General features: G+C 39.1%; 1 protein-coding gene across 1 annotated transcript in view; it reads left to right on the forward strand.

Moving 5' to 3' along the window:
• The first annotated feature begins 2,513 nt into the window (after window positions 1-2,513).
• Window positions 2,514-16,824, forward strand: part of kcnk18 (potassium channel, subfamily K, member 18) — a 32,668-nt gene continuing 18,357 nt past the window's right edge. Inside the window, exons 1-2 of the mRNA XM_073482374.1 lie at window positions 2,514-2,742; window positions 2,966-3,112. Coding sequence (XP_073338475.1) covers window positions 2,514-2,742; window positions 2,966-3,112 — 376 coding nt within the window. The remainder of the gene's footprint in view (window positions 2,743-2,965; window positions 3,113-16,824) is intronic.

Consider the following 16,824-nt stretch of genomic DNA (forward strand, 5'->3'; position numbering starts at 1 on the left):
CCAGGGACCGATAGTTTTTTAGGCTGCTGTGTGTGTAAATCCCTGCGTGATATACCGAGTCGTCAATAACCAATATGTATATGCAGCTCATGATGGCTATTGTGCAATAACAACCATTGTGATGGTGAACAAATTCACTAAAACGTGCTAATTTCCTTGTCAGACATAGAAATTATGTGAGGTTTAATTCATCAGTTAACGTGATTTTGCCTCTTACCGGGTGATTCAACCAGGTAGCAGAAGATATCAGGGAATGAAACTTCAGGCCATTTAGTCGGATCATTCGTCCACTCTTTAACAAGATACGGACAAGAATCCGATCCTATTAAAGTTATTTTTTTAACGTATCTATCCCTGTCAATGGGCTGCAATGACTCAATGTATGACATGTTTGTTTAGCATTAATATCAAAATTTTAAATCCGCGTGCTTACAGTGCTCCGGGCGAGGGGGAAAGGATTGTTTTCCCCATCAAAATGCCCCGCCCCCAACTGTGACGCGACGCCGACTGTATGTATAGCTTTAATTAAATAAAGCTGAAAACCAAAGTCCAAAATACAAGTAAGTCCAAGCACAAAAACTGGCAACAAAAGTGGAAGGAGCAGGCAGGGCAAAACCACAAAGGACTATAAAAAACAAAAACTAAATAAAAGTACAAACAAAAGAAGCTCTTGAAATGCAGGCAGGAACACGAAGGACATCGGACAGAGACGCATGACTAAAACAGAACTGATGAACTAACAAAGAGTGTTAGAGTGTGGTTTAAGATTTTCAAGTGAACTTGGAGAAGCCATTGCTACATGCTAGGTGTTTGGTCAGAGGCTCCAGAGCTGACCGTGAGTCCAGATCTGGTGACGTTTTCTCATTAGTATGCAGATTAGTAAATCACACTCCCCCCCAACTAAAACATCACTATATCTTTCCATGCCAAAAGAGGGATAGAAAGTTGAAGCTGGAAACAGACACTGAAAAAAAACAAACATCTGTTAGCAACGAATAATAACTTTCATTGGAAAAAAAAGACTCAAATATCAGAAAATCAGAGCATCTTCAATCTTCAATCTAAAGCATTACCAAAGAAGCAATTACATTGTGTAATCTTGTGGCACAAAAGACGAAAGATAGCCCAGTAGAGCTTCTCTTCTGGATGCAACCAGTACATGGCAAACCATGAAAAGTATCAATATTCCAGAGCACACCAGGATACAATTGACACTATTTTCTCAACAATTACATTGAAAACAAGGAGTGTTTTGCATGTTGCTTCATCAGATTAGCTCCCTCTGTCGAAATGCTTAGTTCGCCCCTTTAATGTAATTGTTAAGAAAATAGTGTCAGTCTTATCCTGGTGTCTGCTGATTTTTTTTTCTTTTTCTGGCACCTGGGTATATTTTACACAATAGAAACATATTTTTTCATCTAATAAATATTTAAGGGAAGGTATGTAGAACTATCTCTCAGAATGATCGATGAAACGTATGATATTTAATATTCTTATTTTGATTCTTGCAAATCTACCTCTTCAGATACATTTATGACAGGATCTTTTAGCATGTTGTTAACCTCCAACCCGCCTTCAGGCTAATTTTATGCTTTCCTTTAGTGCGTTCCTTAATTGATCTTTGATTGATTGAAGTTAGTTATTCATTATACACCAAGCTTTACAGAGTCAATTACAATTTTAAAGTAGTGTCATCCCAAATATATAATGCCTTGGGATGTTTAATTATCTCAAGATATTTATAGAAAGGGGCCTTAGTTGTTCTCTGACTCTGACCCACAATTGGCCATCACATGGTTCACTAAATATAGAAACCCTACAGCACCTGTTGCCCCTGGTGCTTGAAAGAGGACAAGGCCATTTGTATTTAAATTAAAGGGGCATAACTACTTTTACACGAAGTGAGACAATCTAATCTAGCCGATCTAATGACCCCCTCCAATGAAAATCAAGTTTCTAACCGTGTTAACCTGTCAAAATGGTGTTTTTTTTATATTATACAAGACATATCATGAGCAAAATAGCCAGTCAATGCCAGGTTTAAAGGTACTTGTATTTAAATTTCATGCTAGTTTATATTTCTACTATTTCAGAGGAAAATGTTAACCTCAATGATTTAACAGCTGTATTCACTTTTCAGATTAAGATGCTACATAAAAGAAATACATATTATCAGTTTGTATTACCATGTTGACCTGTAGTTTCATTCTCCTGGCTACAGCTTTATTTCAGTTGAGGATTATTAAACACCCTCTGTGGTGATGTTTGTGAATCCTGTCAAAGCCGCTGTCAGGCTCCCTCAGACGTCAGAGAGGGAGTAGCCTACAGATTGAACACCGTATGTCCCCGGAGGTCATCACTGTTTGTAATGCGTGTATGATGATGTGGTGCGTTCACTGCCTCAGCAGCCTCCGCACGCATTGCTGGAGCATAAAGCCAAGCTGACAGACCCACAGCCGCTCTCCAGAGGGACGGCACAGGAGGAGCTGCGGCGGAAGAAGGAGCCAAAGATCATGTCAGTGGCAGTGAAGAGAGGGATTAGCGCTAAAGCAGAGTCCAGAAAATGCGCTGCGCGTTTCTGGAGGCTCTTTCCTCACCTTTTGCTGTGTCTGTCTCTGGTGGCGTACGCAGCGCTGGGTGCGCTCATGTTCCAGCACATCGAAGGAGGGAGCACCTCCTCTACCACGCAGGATTACCATGAGTTCCTGGGTCAGATTGTCGGGACCGTACAGAACTTCACCGGTGAGTTACCACAAACAGGTGGTGCTATCAGATGTCAACGTGCAAACACTGAAAACTTATTTCTATCGACATTTATGGACTGATAAATCTATGGCGAATTTTGTTTTCCTTTAATTCAGTAAGAATTGTCATTTCTTTTAGGCGTACACTAGGTTATTCACATATAAGTGACTTACTCGAAGTGCTAATGCATGCACACTAAACAGTTTCTCTTTATTTTCAGATAACGCCTCCTACACACATAAAGAGATAGTGAGGGAAGTGGAGACTAAGATGCAGTTTGGCTTCAAGTCCATATGGCTCCAGAGACCGGACAGATGGACATTTTTTGGCTCAATGTTCTTCTGCTGCACTGTATTCACAACAGTTGGTGAGTTAAAAGGATGATTAGAGCTATCTATATCATGGTGAGGAGCCCACAGAGAATTACCCCGTTCAGCTGTTTGGGCTCTTTTAGGCCTAATTGCTCGCGACTTTACAGTTTTGGTTTGTCTCAGAGCTCTCAACAACAAGCAGCAGAGGCAGCTGTTTTCACTGTTCACAAGCTGGTGGACATAGTGGAGCGTTAAGCTTCGACAGAGACAGATATTGTTCTTGGGAGTTGGGAGAGACCAAGACACCCATGACAGTCAATATTGGACTACTAAATGATAATTTGTTCTGTGTCAGCTGGATGTGCAAAGTAGACGACTGCTAAAAAAGCCATATTAACTTTGTAAGTTGATTATATAACAGTGATGTGATACACCCAATCAATGAAACTCTTCTACTTCTTAAGTATAATTTGGCATACACATAAAGATCAGTTCACTCATCAAGAAGCAAAACTAAGCCTGTGAAAACAGTTCTTTAGTACTGTATGCCATTTATAATATATGATAATATCTTTGGTACTTTCTACAGTCTAAGAAAAAAATCCTGATGATAGCTTCAGGGATACTTGGATTGGGTTTGAGATTTAAGATTATTAACAGAAAACCTGTGTTAAAAACTGCTGTCGTTGAATTTGAAAGATGTGGGCATTTATCAGGCGTAGAGGTAGTACGGGAATATTAATAACCTTATGGGAAATGTAGGATTTGTCTTATTCTCGTAAACATGATATCTCAGGAACACCTAGAGCAAATTTCTTCAAATGTAAGACAAATTCACGAATAAGAATTTCATAAGCAAATTGGGACATTGACAATGACATTGTGATGATGTAATGACATTTTATATCCAAAACGTCAAAGGTCAACTTGCACAAATTTAGAATTTGAATTTGCATTTGAATATTGTCCACTTTGGAGCAAGAGCCTGAGGACATGAAGATCTAAATTCACTGGGGTTTTTTTTCTGATTTTATTTGAATATCGTCCACTGTAGGGCAGGTTAACCCCAAAATTCCACCAGATCCTTGTTTGGTCCATCTCCGATCCACCATGGCAGCAGAGCAATCAAGTTTGGTTCAATAATTAATTTATTATAGGTCTTCTGAAAATGTGACTAAATCTGCTGGATCAAAAAAATACATACAGGAATTCTAATATTTGGTTCAATATCTCTTGGCCATTTTTACCTCAATTAGGTGCTTTTGGATAGCCACCAACAAGCTTATGGTAGTCCTCTGGCTGAATTTTTAACCACTCCTCTTGACAGAATCGGTGAAGTTCAGCTGAATCTGTTGGCTTCCTGACACAGACTTGTTTCTTCAACACAGTCCACATGTTCTCTAAGGGGTTCAAGTCAGAGGCCATGCTACAAAGAACAGTTGATTCACACAACTTTCTATAATCACCAAAATTGATAACTGAAGTTACTGTATGTATATTTTTGATCCAGCAGATTTGGTCACATTTTCAGATGAACTATAATAAATGAATTATTGAACCAAACTTCATGAATGTGTTTGTGATAAGTAGTATGTGTTTCACTCATTCCATTAAAGAACAATGAGAGCTGGAGAAATCATTGGAACTCAAGACTGCCATGATATACATGTTCTTTACAAGTCGATGGAAACTTTCTGACCATGACTGTAAGTGAGAAAGTGTGGGGACCAGTCCACAGGTGGGCATAGATTTTTCAGTTCTGCACAGGCATGCAAAGGATAAACCAACTAGCCATGGCTATACTCAGAATGTGGAGTTAGGGTACGTAACTGAAGTCAAATGCTCTTAATCTTACAGACTGTGGTGAAGAGAAATACTCACTAGCTGGAAGAATGTGTATCTCAAAAGAGGATTCAAAGTTTAGTAAGATAAATGTTAAGGATTGTCAATCTTGGGAATAGGCCCACTGATTTGAATCAGTTAGACTAATTAGTTATGCATGTTGATTTCTTTTCAAAAAATCTGTTTGCACATTACAAACTTGGCCATCTTGCTAGTCTTGCTTTGCGAAACACCTTGAGGTCAGATTACCAAATTGAATAATCAGTCTTTCCTGCTCAAGTTGCCCTATAGTCGAGGGGAAGTAGAGCCGATGATAAATTGAACTACATGGAGGTAAAATAGTGTCAGCAAGTACTATCTGCTGCACCAGTCAATATTGTTCCTTTTCAAAAGACATGTTTAACTGTAGTAAACTCAGCCAACTTGCTAGTCTCGCTTTGTGAAACACCCTGAGGTCAGATGACCAAACTGCACTGACATATATTGTTGGCCTTTTGAAACAAGCCTCTGCAACGCTGAGTGATTACTGACTCATCATTCTTCTCTGTTAGATGTCTTTTTTATTGTGGTCTGTGTTACTTGTGGTTTGGTGCACTTTGGCGCTAATGACTGTGTGCTCCACTTGTATGGACGTTGCCAGACAGTAAAAGTGCTTGCCACATATTACTTGGCTTCTGGAACAAGAAATGAGCCTTATGTATACATGTCAGGAGGTCTGTTTTTGCTCAAAATAATACTGTAATTTACACATGACAACTGTTGGAACTTTTGTTTTTATTTCAAACCAGTAACCTTTTGATTAGAGGAGGGTGAGGAGGTGAAACGTCTTCAAGAAACTGAAACAAGTCCAGTTGCCTACGATACAGCACTTAGAATTACCATGACCTGGATCACTGAGAACCTTCATCAACACACAGAGAATTATCATCATCTGTGCAGTTCCCCTCAGCTCCATGACCTGCAACTCTACAGTTTGGTTCACTTTCACCACTGTTAACCTCTACTGGTTTAAGTCAAAAATAAGGAGCAATGGGGGAAGTCAATTGGCAGTATAAGGTGTTAGTGTCAAGAGTGACAAGGTCCACATAGAAAGCAGGTTGTAGTGGATCGATGACTTAGCTTTTACCCAGGAAACCAAAAATTGACGGTGACTTATTTTAACATACTCACATATCATACATGTTACATATCATTTACTGAGAGGGAAGCAGAGCATTGTACTGACAAACAGCACTGACAGGAAGACATATTTTAGCCACCAAAAAGGAGGCCCGCCTAAAAAAAATATGCATCTGTTTAAGTGTACATTATATTTAAGTATCTAACATTTGTGGTTGTAGCCTTCCCGTGCTACCGTGGGTTACCTCAGTGATGCCAAGCACACAGTTATTTGGTTTTACACCATTTATTGCTTTCACACAATGATCTCTTGTCCAGGACACCAAACACGGCTTGTGCGTCTCGGCCACCAACACTCCCTGCAGAAACCGTTCTGCTCTCCCGTGCGTCTCCCCTGCATCTCCCCATCTGAAGTCCAGCACGCTACTGCATATGAAAGGAGACAGTAATTACTAAACAGGTGCCAGCTCTGTCAATTACTCACCTGGCGCTGCTCTCCTGAGCCCTCCCCACCTCTCTCTCTCTTGCAGACGCACCTCGACCACGCCCACCTCCACAGTGGTGCTTTACATTGCCATCAGACAGACACTCAAAAGCAGACCCAAACAGCTGTTCTGCGGCATAATACAGTGTGGGCAAGCTGAACTTGTGCATAGGAATACAGATGTTGTACACTTGATGGAATGTAGTGCCAAAAGAAAGGGCTGCATAAACTTCAGACCGATCACAATCAGGTATGTTTGCAACCAATAGGGATATTAGTCTCTATCTCATTATCCTAAAATTGCTGTTAAACAAGTGTTACTAATATATTTTATGCGAATAACGCACAAACTATGATCTTTTCCTAAACCTAAACAAATAGTTTTGGTTCCTAAACCTATCACCGAATCAAATATTGTTATTGTAACCAGGATGAAACCAAACCAATTTCAAAACCTTAATCATGTTTTTGTCCAGTATGCCTGTCGCTGGAACCTCCTACGTTCACATACATGTAAATCGTTATTGAGAAAGGTCATATACGTTGTTGTGGGATTCACTGATCTTATTTGTTGTAGGTATGAGGACATATTGTTTGAACACAAGCAATTATAACATTTTTTTTGCAAGGATGTTAAGATGTTTTCTGTTTCATCAACTGTCCTATGGATTCTAGCTCAGTAAACTGAAACTTAACTGATCTGATGCATTTCAGTATGATCTTGTGAATAATTGGAATGATGACTTAATGATTAAGTTTGAGGCATCTTCTGTGCAAATTGCCATTTGGCCTGAGGGTGCTGCTGGAGTAAATGTCACCAAAAACATTACAAAAACATTCATCATAAAGGAACTATAAACATTTTTGCAGAAATATGCAAGCAGGCAAGCAAAAAGAAATGTTTTCTCTGTAAATTCTAAAGGACGATAGCATTGGGGCACACCTGGCACACAAACATGATTTGGTTGGATGTTCCAGCAACATTAAGGGCTAAAAGCCCTTAATAAAGGGAATAAACAGACGGTCTGTTCTAGATGACCTGAGGGGTCTTGCTGGTTTATAACTCACAATCATGTCGGAGAAATATTGGGGTGACAGACCATTTAGGATCTTAAAGGTCCGCTCTTTAGAATTTAGTGTCACACTCTTTAACGGCAGTAACATAATGGTGCAACATGGTGGACTGCGTTGAAGAGGACCCAAAGTTTTGGGTCTTCCCCTAGGCGCAGTTGGGACAGGCAGCCTCGAGTAACTTTTGCTTGACAGTACCTGGAAGTGGCGACGACACTGACTAGGCAGGATCAGTGCCGGCCCTGACCAATTTGGTGCCCTAGGCAAAATTTTGACTGGCGCCCCCTTGCATCGCAGTCAATTTTATAATTAATTTTCATACACTCACACAGAAACTACATGTATGTATTCTATTCGATTTTATTTCTTTTAAGTCAAAAATATCACACCAAATAAAAACTGAAAAAAGAAACAAGTGATAAATTAAAAATACAATATAAATAAGGTATTGCACAAACATATTAAAGAATATTCTATTTACATACAAAATAAAAACAGTCTGTATTCTTTGGGAGGAAACCTTTTGCAGCAGAAGCAGTGCAAGCTATCATTCTTTTTTGAGTACATCAGCCAGCTTCTTTTGATTTTTCCCCACTGACTAAGACTCTGGTAAAAAAGTCATGTGAACATTCTCCCAACTTTGTTTTTGGGAAATGTGTAACTGTTTTTTATTTGAAATGGTCCTCTGTGAACTAACTCCTTTCTTACTTTGTCAGTTAGAAGAGATGGCCAGTCAGCAGGGTCTATTGGTGCAGCCTTTAGTCCTGATGCTGTGTCACTCTGGTGTGCTGAGGTAGAGGACAGGAGCACCTGATGCTGTGTCACTGGGGGTGGTGGTGAAATATTTTAAAAGTGCATCTGAAGAGAGAAGAGAAGTATATGTGACCACTGGATGTTACAGTTTAATAAAAAACAGATGCTTGGTGTGTGCTATACATAAGACTAATATAGACTAATAATGAAAATACGATGAGATTCATTCAACTTTATCGTCATTGCAATGCAATTCAGTCTAACCAGAGTGCAAAAAGCAGTAAAGTGCAGTGCAGTGATATATATATATATATGTATATATATATATATATATATATATATATATATATATATATATATATGTATATATATATACACACACATACATATATATACATATACACATTTATATATATATATATGTACACATATATATATACACACACACACACACACACATATATATATATATATATATGTATATATATATATATATATATATATATATATATATATATATATATATATATATGGGAAAGTAGTATTAGCATTAATACACTTTAACAAACATAAACTGTGAGACAATAAACCAAAGGCTTACAACTACCCTATTACTTATACAGTGGATGGAAATCTAATAGCATTTTAACTGACATACAAGCAGGAAAACACAGCCAACAGGTTAAAATAACACCTGAACAGGCCTAACGTTAACTTTCCAAATGTCCCTGATGAATTTAAGGTGGAGTAACATTAACTTATGCCGACTAGCTATTTACTGATTATTAAACAATGCTACTATTGTCCGAAGTAAGCTAGCAAGGTAACACTCTGCTCCAACAACGGTAACTACGATGCATTAAACTATTCATTTCATTCACTTCATCACATTGACGTTACTGTACCTCTTTCTTTTTCATGTTTTGCTTCCTCTGCTTTCCTTCTTCTCCTTCCCTGGGCGCCGGATGGTTTCAGCCTTTTGGACATAGTGGTTCCGCTACGGTACTGATAAACCTCTCTTGGTCTTTGGGTCACGGTCCGGTCAGATTCAGGCAGCTCGCCTCTCGACCCCGCCCCCCACCCTCACAGAGGGGCACAGTGCAACGAGCCAGCCAGGAACCCAGAAAAAAGGCCTCTCCATTATTTAATAGGCTTTGCAATAAGGTTATGTTGCTGTGGGCTTATATAATATTTCGAAATAATATTAGTAATAGCACTGGTAAAAAATAGTTTTTTTTTTTTTTTTCTTCCCCGTTTGCGGCGCCCCCCGTGGATGACGGCGCCCTTAGCATTCGCCTATACTGCCTATGCCCAGGGCCGGCCCTGGGCAGGATGGTGTCAGGCTCAGAGGGTTCACCCACCTTGACAAACTGGGTTTGAAAAGGCATCTGGTGTTCAAATTAACTAATTTACTAAAATTTGTTTAATCTGGACTTTTGGAAAAAGTGACAGAGAGTAGACCCTACCCTTAGGCGGAGGCAATCCGGGCACCTGACCTGCTGAATCACAATTAATTTGCACCCATTTCGGGGGCACCACCACTGAAGAGGAAATGAATCAAATCAATGATTTATCAAATTATCCATCAGATATCCAAAGATGTGACTTCTCGATTAAATTGATCTCCATTCTCCACTCCAAAGGAATACACAGGACTGAAAATATTTATTAATGAACTAAATACTAATCCAAAGACTGAAATGAAATGATTTGTCATTAAACATGAACATTTAATTTGCAAAAACAATCAGTGTGATGATAACTAATTGAAGTAATGAATGGGAAATGGTGGAAGAAATAATCTGTTCAATACGGACACAAATAACTAATGTTGAATGAGGATGACACATTTAGACATTGAATTACTCTCAATATTAGTATTATAATTATTATTTTAACATCAACCCAGTCATGAGCAGTTATAGAAGATGGTTCATGCTAGGGCTGGGCGATATGGCCTCAAATCAATATCACGATATATTGAGCAACTCACCTCGATAACGATAAATGAACGATAAGTAACCCCCCCCCCCCCCCCAAAAAAAAAAAAATAAATAAATAAATAAAAATCCTGTGTATTTACAGAAATGCCATTTTAAAGGACTGTAAAACTACACTGTAGTTAAGATTTATATTATTTATTTAGTAGTTAAGAACAACTGATAAGCACACGATTGAACAGCTGAAAAGCACAGATTACTTGAAATGACAACAACTGAACAAGTTTAAAAGTCATGGATTAAAGAAAAAATCTTTTGACTGAAATGTTTTTTCAAACTGTAGCCAAGTCATATTCCCAATTTGTAATTTGTGAAACATGTTACAGGGCATTTTACTTGACACGTGCTAAAAAAATAAGATAAGATTTACAGCCTCACCCCACACCATGTTCTCTAATGCAGACATCAAGTTTAAATATTTGACCAACAGTGTTTTACAGGAGGATGATCTGAACAGCTGTTCTATTCACACTTAAAATGTTTTTTGTCTTTTCAATGTCATTTTCAATCTACGAAATCAAACTTCAAACTCTTTATTTTTGCCAAGCTTCTCTCAAGTTTTACTCTTCCAAATAATCAACCATCTACAGAGCTTTTCAGTACGCTATTTTTCTACTTCTTCTTCTCATCATTATCATTATTATTATTACTATTGTTTAAAGTGAGCCTCTTATCGTTTAACAGAAAAATACATCATACAAGCAGCAACTTTTGCAGCCTTGTCAGTCTGATGGCGAGTTATCACCTTTCTGTCATCACTAACATACTGTTAATAATCAAAGAAGCTCTGAGGCTTTGTTCTATATGTTATAATACAAGATTTAAGCATTGAGCTACAATCAGGCAACATTCATGATTCTGTACAGTCAAACTAACCAAAAACTTCTTATTGATCATCATTATAAAGTTTCAGGGCGTTCCTGTAACCATGGTAACTCACGGTGCCAGAGAGGAGGGAGAGATGCTGAATGAAGCCGTTTACACAGATACACTGCAGACAAAGTCCAGACTATAGTTGTTATTTCACACATGTAGCACACAACAGGAGACTCTCCGTGTCAGACGAGTTCTCACGTGTTGACTAAACTCAAAAACTAATTGATAACGTAGCAGCGCGACGAGTCCTTGCTAGCTAAGCAGCTAAACTTTAGCGCCGCTCCGTGTTGAGATCCCGCCCTGTGTGGGTCACTACACTGTCATTGGTCAGGCGCGCACACGCTGTTAACGATACCATTAGCTGTAGAGTGTGACAATCTGTCAATAAAAATCAGCCAACAGTTCTCCTCCGATCAACATTGATCTCATAAGTCGCCTCTGTTAAGTTTGAATGACGGAAATCCGTCTTAGCGACGGAGAACTTTAATCCATGTTCAAAGTATAAAATAACTTAAATTTCCTACAAACACAAAGTATTAAAAATACAGTCTCTTATAAAGAGATTCGACTACTGCAGCCACAGCAGCAGCCGCTTCATCTTTTGAACCAGCGTGCTCCATTTTCTCCGTCTCACCGTCTCTTTCCTTTCTTGTAACAGACTGGATGGCGTGGAGTCATGTGACTACACACGCTGTATACGTAGTACAGCCGAGCGTCTTAAAGGGACATGAACATACCGGTAGCCTACCTACACACACAGCCAAACAAGACAAAAACGACTTTTCTTTTTTTTTTTTTAAACACGGAATATACCGACAGGGGCAAAATGACGTCGGATATCGTCGTAAATTTCGGTATCGGTAAATTTTCGGTTTATCGCCCAGGCCTAGTTCATGCCTACTTTGCTTGTGCAGGAGATGAGCTTGGTCTGAACCCACAGCACTGGTTGCGTTGGTTGATTGGTCAAAGACTTGGCGTTGGCCGAATGACATAAAACTTCAAAGTCTTCAACAAAAACCTGTGGTGTATAAAACTTGTAATGAAGTTGTAGTAGGATCAGTTTGGGCATTAAACTTGGCTACAAAAATAGAAGAGCTCACACGTAAAATCCACAGGACAAAAGCGAAATACCCCAAAAAGCACAAAAGATCACGAAGAACGGGAGAATAAAAGGGCAAAACCCACATTTCCATTTGTTTCATCCTTGGAGGATTCAGGATGTGCGTTGTGTGTATGTTGACGGTCTTTCAACCAATCAGGACTCTGTCCTCTCCTTTCTTTGTTTGAGAAGGTAGAGAGGCCAGTAACTTTCCAAAAATTTAAATTGTTAAAATATGGGTTGTTACGCGCGAAAAGCACATATATGTCATCCACCATGACCCATTACAATATTAAAAATAATCCATATGTAAAACTAGCATTGCAAAACAAAAGGATCAATAAATGAATTTGTGATTTCTTCTTTGGGCAATTAATCAAACTATGCAAATTAATTGTATGCAAATAACTGTTAAACTAAAAGCGTAAATAATTCCTAACCCGACTACTAAATGTATGGAGATTATGCAACATCTTCTCTACTTATTGTAATAGGATATATTCTTGTTACTTAGTCTAAATAGTACCTCTATTGAAACAATCGACCATATATGATCAGTAGAATGCAGTATCCTCACATGCGAGAAATGCTCGAATGAATAACTCATGCTTGGGAAGTGTTAGAACTGTGGATTTTCTTTACCTTGGATAAGAATTTTGACTAAATGTGATGAACATAATGGCAAATGAATAAAACAGTTACTCTATAATGATTTCAAAGTGTATCAGATAGATGCATTAATATCCTAACCAAATCAAAAGATCAAAGACTGACCTCCCCCTTTTGCGTGCCTGCAGCAAAGGCCTTGCTGCCTTTCTGCCACTGGCAGACCTCCAATTGTAAGTGCTGTATCCTAGTCAACTGGACTTCAGTTTCTCCAAGAGGCTTCTTCACTTCTAACAAACTGGACGGGAGTTGCAGGCTTTAAACTCTGTTTGGGAGTGTCCTTACAAAGTCGTTAGGGCCACCCAACCGGCCTTCGTGTGGGTTGTTAGGGCTAGGTGAGCCCAGATATGAGTTGGTGCTCTGGCTGTGCTCTCACTCCAGCATGCCTGACCAGACACACACCCACATAGGCAGAAAGCCTCTCACAGAGCGGCAGCAGGTTAGGCCAGGCTCACTCTCCATTATTTTAAAAATCCTAACTGATTTTGAAATCGGGTTGCATCATGCACGTAAGGAGGAGAATCTTCAGAGATTTTCTTCTCTCTTATCTCAAACCTGCACACACTACAAGACTTGGAAATAATTGCACATCACACACTACAGGATGTTATCAATATTAGAGTACTAGAGGGAACAATGCACCACCTCATGTGATGTCTCACACATGATCTCATTAGGATGCAGGTGTAAACATAATGGAAACTGTGGTGTAACAACTCACTGTAGTAACGTTAATAATTTGCAGTGAGTGAAAACAAAAGCAGAAGAAACGAGTCTGGATTATAAAATGTTTGGGGAGACATGGTTAACATGGCTGTCTACTCTTCAACAAGAACTGGAGGTGAGATTTTTAACTGTCGGTTTTAATGTTTGTCAACAGTAGCATGCTAGCTAATGTTAGCCACAAGGACTAGAATATTTACTGTTGTTTAGCAACAGTATCTCTCTCATTGGTTGTTGTGAAAGTACTAATGTAATAACAGTCATAGTCGTCCAGATTTTAAATCCTATGTCTGATGTCAAACATGTTTGATATTCTTTTGAGATTGGATCTCTCCACCCCTCACATTATCATAATCCAGGCTGTGCTAAGGGACTGACCAAGATCCTGGTCCAGATATTCCTTTAAATGAGCCCAGCACTTCTGTAGAGTGATCCTGGCCTCATGACAGGAGTAACTTATAACAGTCAATCATGGATTTTTAGTGTCCTCCTCAGATAAAAAAAAAGTCTCATCTTCACAATGTTTCTTAAATGATAAAATCTGGTTTTAATGATGCAGTTAAGAGTGAGGCCTGCCTCCAAGATGACACCAAAGTTTCTCACCTGTCAATCGGGCTTCAAATTGTCACAACCTGACAATTGTGACAGTTTGAAAGATACTTCCTGTCTCTTAGCTTTTGCCCTGATAACAAGGAATTCAGTCTTGTCACTGTTTAACATTAAAAATGACTAGACATCCAGTTATCAATATCCTTGATATATTATGTGTTGTGTAGCTCAATGCTTAAATGCGGCCTCCTTGCACTAACGAAGCCTGGTAAACAAAGTAAAGTGCACCGACCCTAATGCCCAGTAGGTGGCACTCCCATTGTCTGTCAGCGCACCTAAATGCATCAGTTCCGTCGCCACCGGAGGAGATAAGTACAGCTGCAGACTCATTTCATCACTAGTCCCAGAGTTACGTGTTGCTGGAAGCATCAGCTTTCGCCTACGCAACTACTACTCAAAGGGAGCATATAGATGTCTGGATTTTACCCGCCTAGGCCGCAGTCTTTGATCTCGCTGGACGGGCCAAAACTGCCCTGTGTTCACCAAACACGCTACAGATTCAGAAAAGACGCTGTGCAACCAGCCTCTTTCACCGCCTGCAGAAGGAGGATTTTTCCTCAGAAAACACCCGCTTTGCTCGTTTTCTTAATGCCCGCATCAACTACGCTTTCTTAACAGCCAACGCAGGACACTGCAACCGCCTTTAATCCACGCTGAGGAAGCGAGCTGGATTAAGGAAGACACAACTACAAGTGAGGCTTAATTAGTCTCTGGGCAGATACTAGAAGTTAGAGTGTATTGTATGCTTGTAAACTATGTTGTTTGTTTGTGAATTTGTGGACTGCAGAGTCCTTTTTTATTTGCTGTTAGTTTTACGTTGTAAAACATTGTTGTTGCTCGCCATGACCACCATCTTGGCTCCTATTTCTTTGTCTCTCCGACACACACACACACACACACACACACACACATCCACATCTCATGCTTGTTTGTTATTTGTGCTCGAGTTTGTCTTAGTTTAGTTTCATAGTTTAGCTGCTTTAGTTGAGTGATCAATTTTTGTTTATTGAAAGTATTATTGATTTGATCAATTTGCTGACAATAATAAAGTCTATCATATTGTACATAGCAGTTTTCTGTGATTATTTTGTGCATATGTTTTGTGGTATTTACTGGTTGTGATGGTCAGTGCTCGGATTCATTTCCTTCACTGTTCCTTTAATTGTAAATATTTTACAAATATTTACATTTAAAGTGAACCCTTTTTTTGAGACTGGTTTTTGGTCTGGTTATTGGTCCCCGATTCCAGGGTGGTGCCCCGTTTTAACGATTTGAAAATTATTTTTTATTAATTATTATCAATAATTATTAATTTCTAATTACCACACCTGCCCTACCATCAGTTCCCAACATCTGATAGCGTGTCAAGTATTCCCAAGACAAAGACTAAAATATTGTCTAAGGGCGGTCCAGTGCTGACCCAGATAGGTCAACTAAATATGCTCAATAATGTCAAAGGCAGCACTTAGATCCAATTGTACCAAAATAGAAACCATACAACTTTACAAACTTGTTACTTTTTAAATCTTCTTTTGACCAGGGCTGTTTCTGTACTGTGGTTGGGGAACAAGCCTGATTTGTAGAGATCCTGAACCTTGTTGGAAGATGTTTGATTAACTCCTTGTGGACAGCTTTATTAGTACTTTTGCTTAGAACAGGGGTGAAGTATTGGTCTGTAGGTACTAATAATAGATGGATCTAGAATAGGCTTCTTTAAAATGGGTTTAAAACTTAAGATTTTATTGCGCTAGAAAATATAAGATTGTGAAGAGGTGTTTACAGTCAAGGAAAGCTAATGTCCAGCCGAGGCAGTAGCTGATCCAGTGGGTTGCAAGGTTAAACACACGAGTTAACACCTTAGTCGGTTGAATAGTCGGGTTCTCCTTTCCCTCCACCGACCTCTCAGTCACCAGCACCGGCTTATCATTGGCCAAATCAGTAGCTGGCATGGGCAAGGATATAGCCTCTTCCAGCTTCTCAGTAGTATTATTTTGTCCATTATTCTGCTCCATAGTGATGAAGGTTAGCCTCCCCACAGACATACAAGTTCGCCGACAGTGAAAGCATGAAGAGTGACCTGTCAGCTTTGAAGATATGAGCTTGGAAATTTAAAATTATGTTTTTATTATTATTATTATTATTATTATTATTATTATTGATAAACATTAAAAGGCATACTATGAAGGAACTGCCAGTTGTTGTTTGTAAAAACACTTTTCAAAGTTGGCACCGACTCCCCACTTCAGCAAGTGAGACAGAGCAGCAATGGTCAAGTGAGCTATAGAGTGAAGAGAGAGAGAGAGAGCAGAGAAACCCTGAGCAAAGCAGTGAATCAGAAAAATGAAATACAGGAATAAAATCTTCCAGAAAGGCTTTGGCTTTTGGATTTGGACTCTAAAACATACATACTTCGGCAAAAAATTTAATTTTTGGATTTGAATACATACACAACACTACAACACTACTGAGTTAACCCAGGTTTACATCTCGTAGGTGGCAATTATCTACAGACAGCCCTGCTCACAC

The sequence above is a fragment of the Pagrus major genome, chromosome 15 (assembly GCF_040436345.1).
Source record: "Pagrus major chromosome 15, Pma_NU_1.0".
Taxonomy (NCBI): Eukaryota; Metazoa; Chordata; class Actinopteri; order Spariformes; family Sparidae; genus Pagrus; species Pagrus major.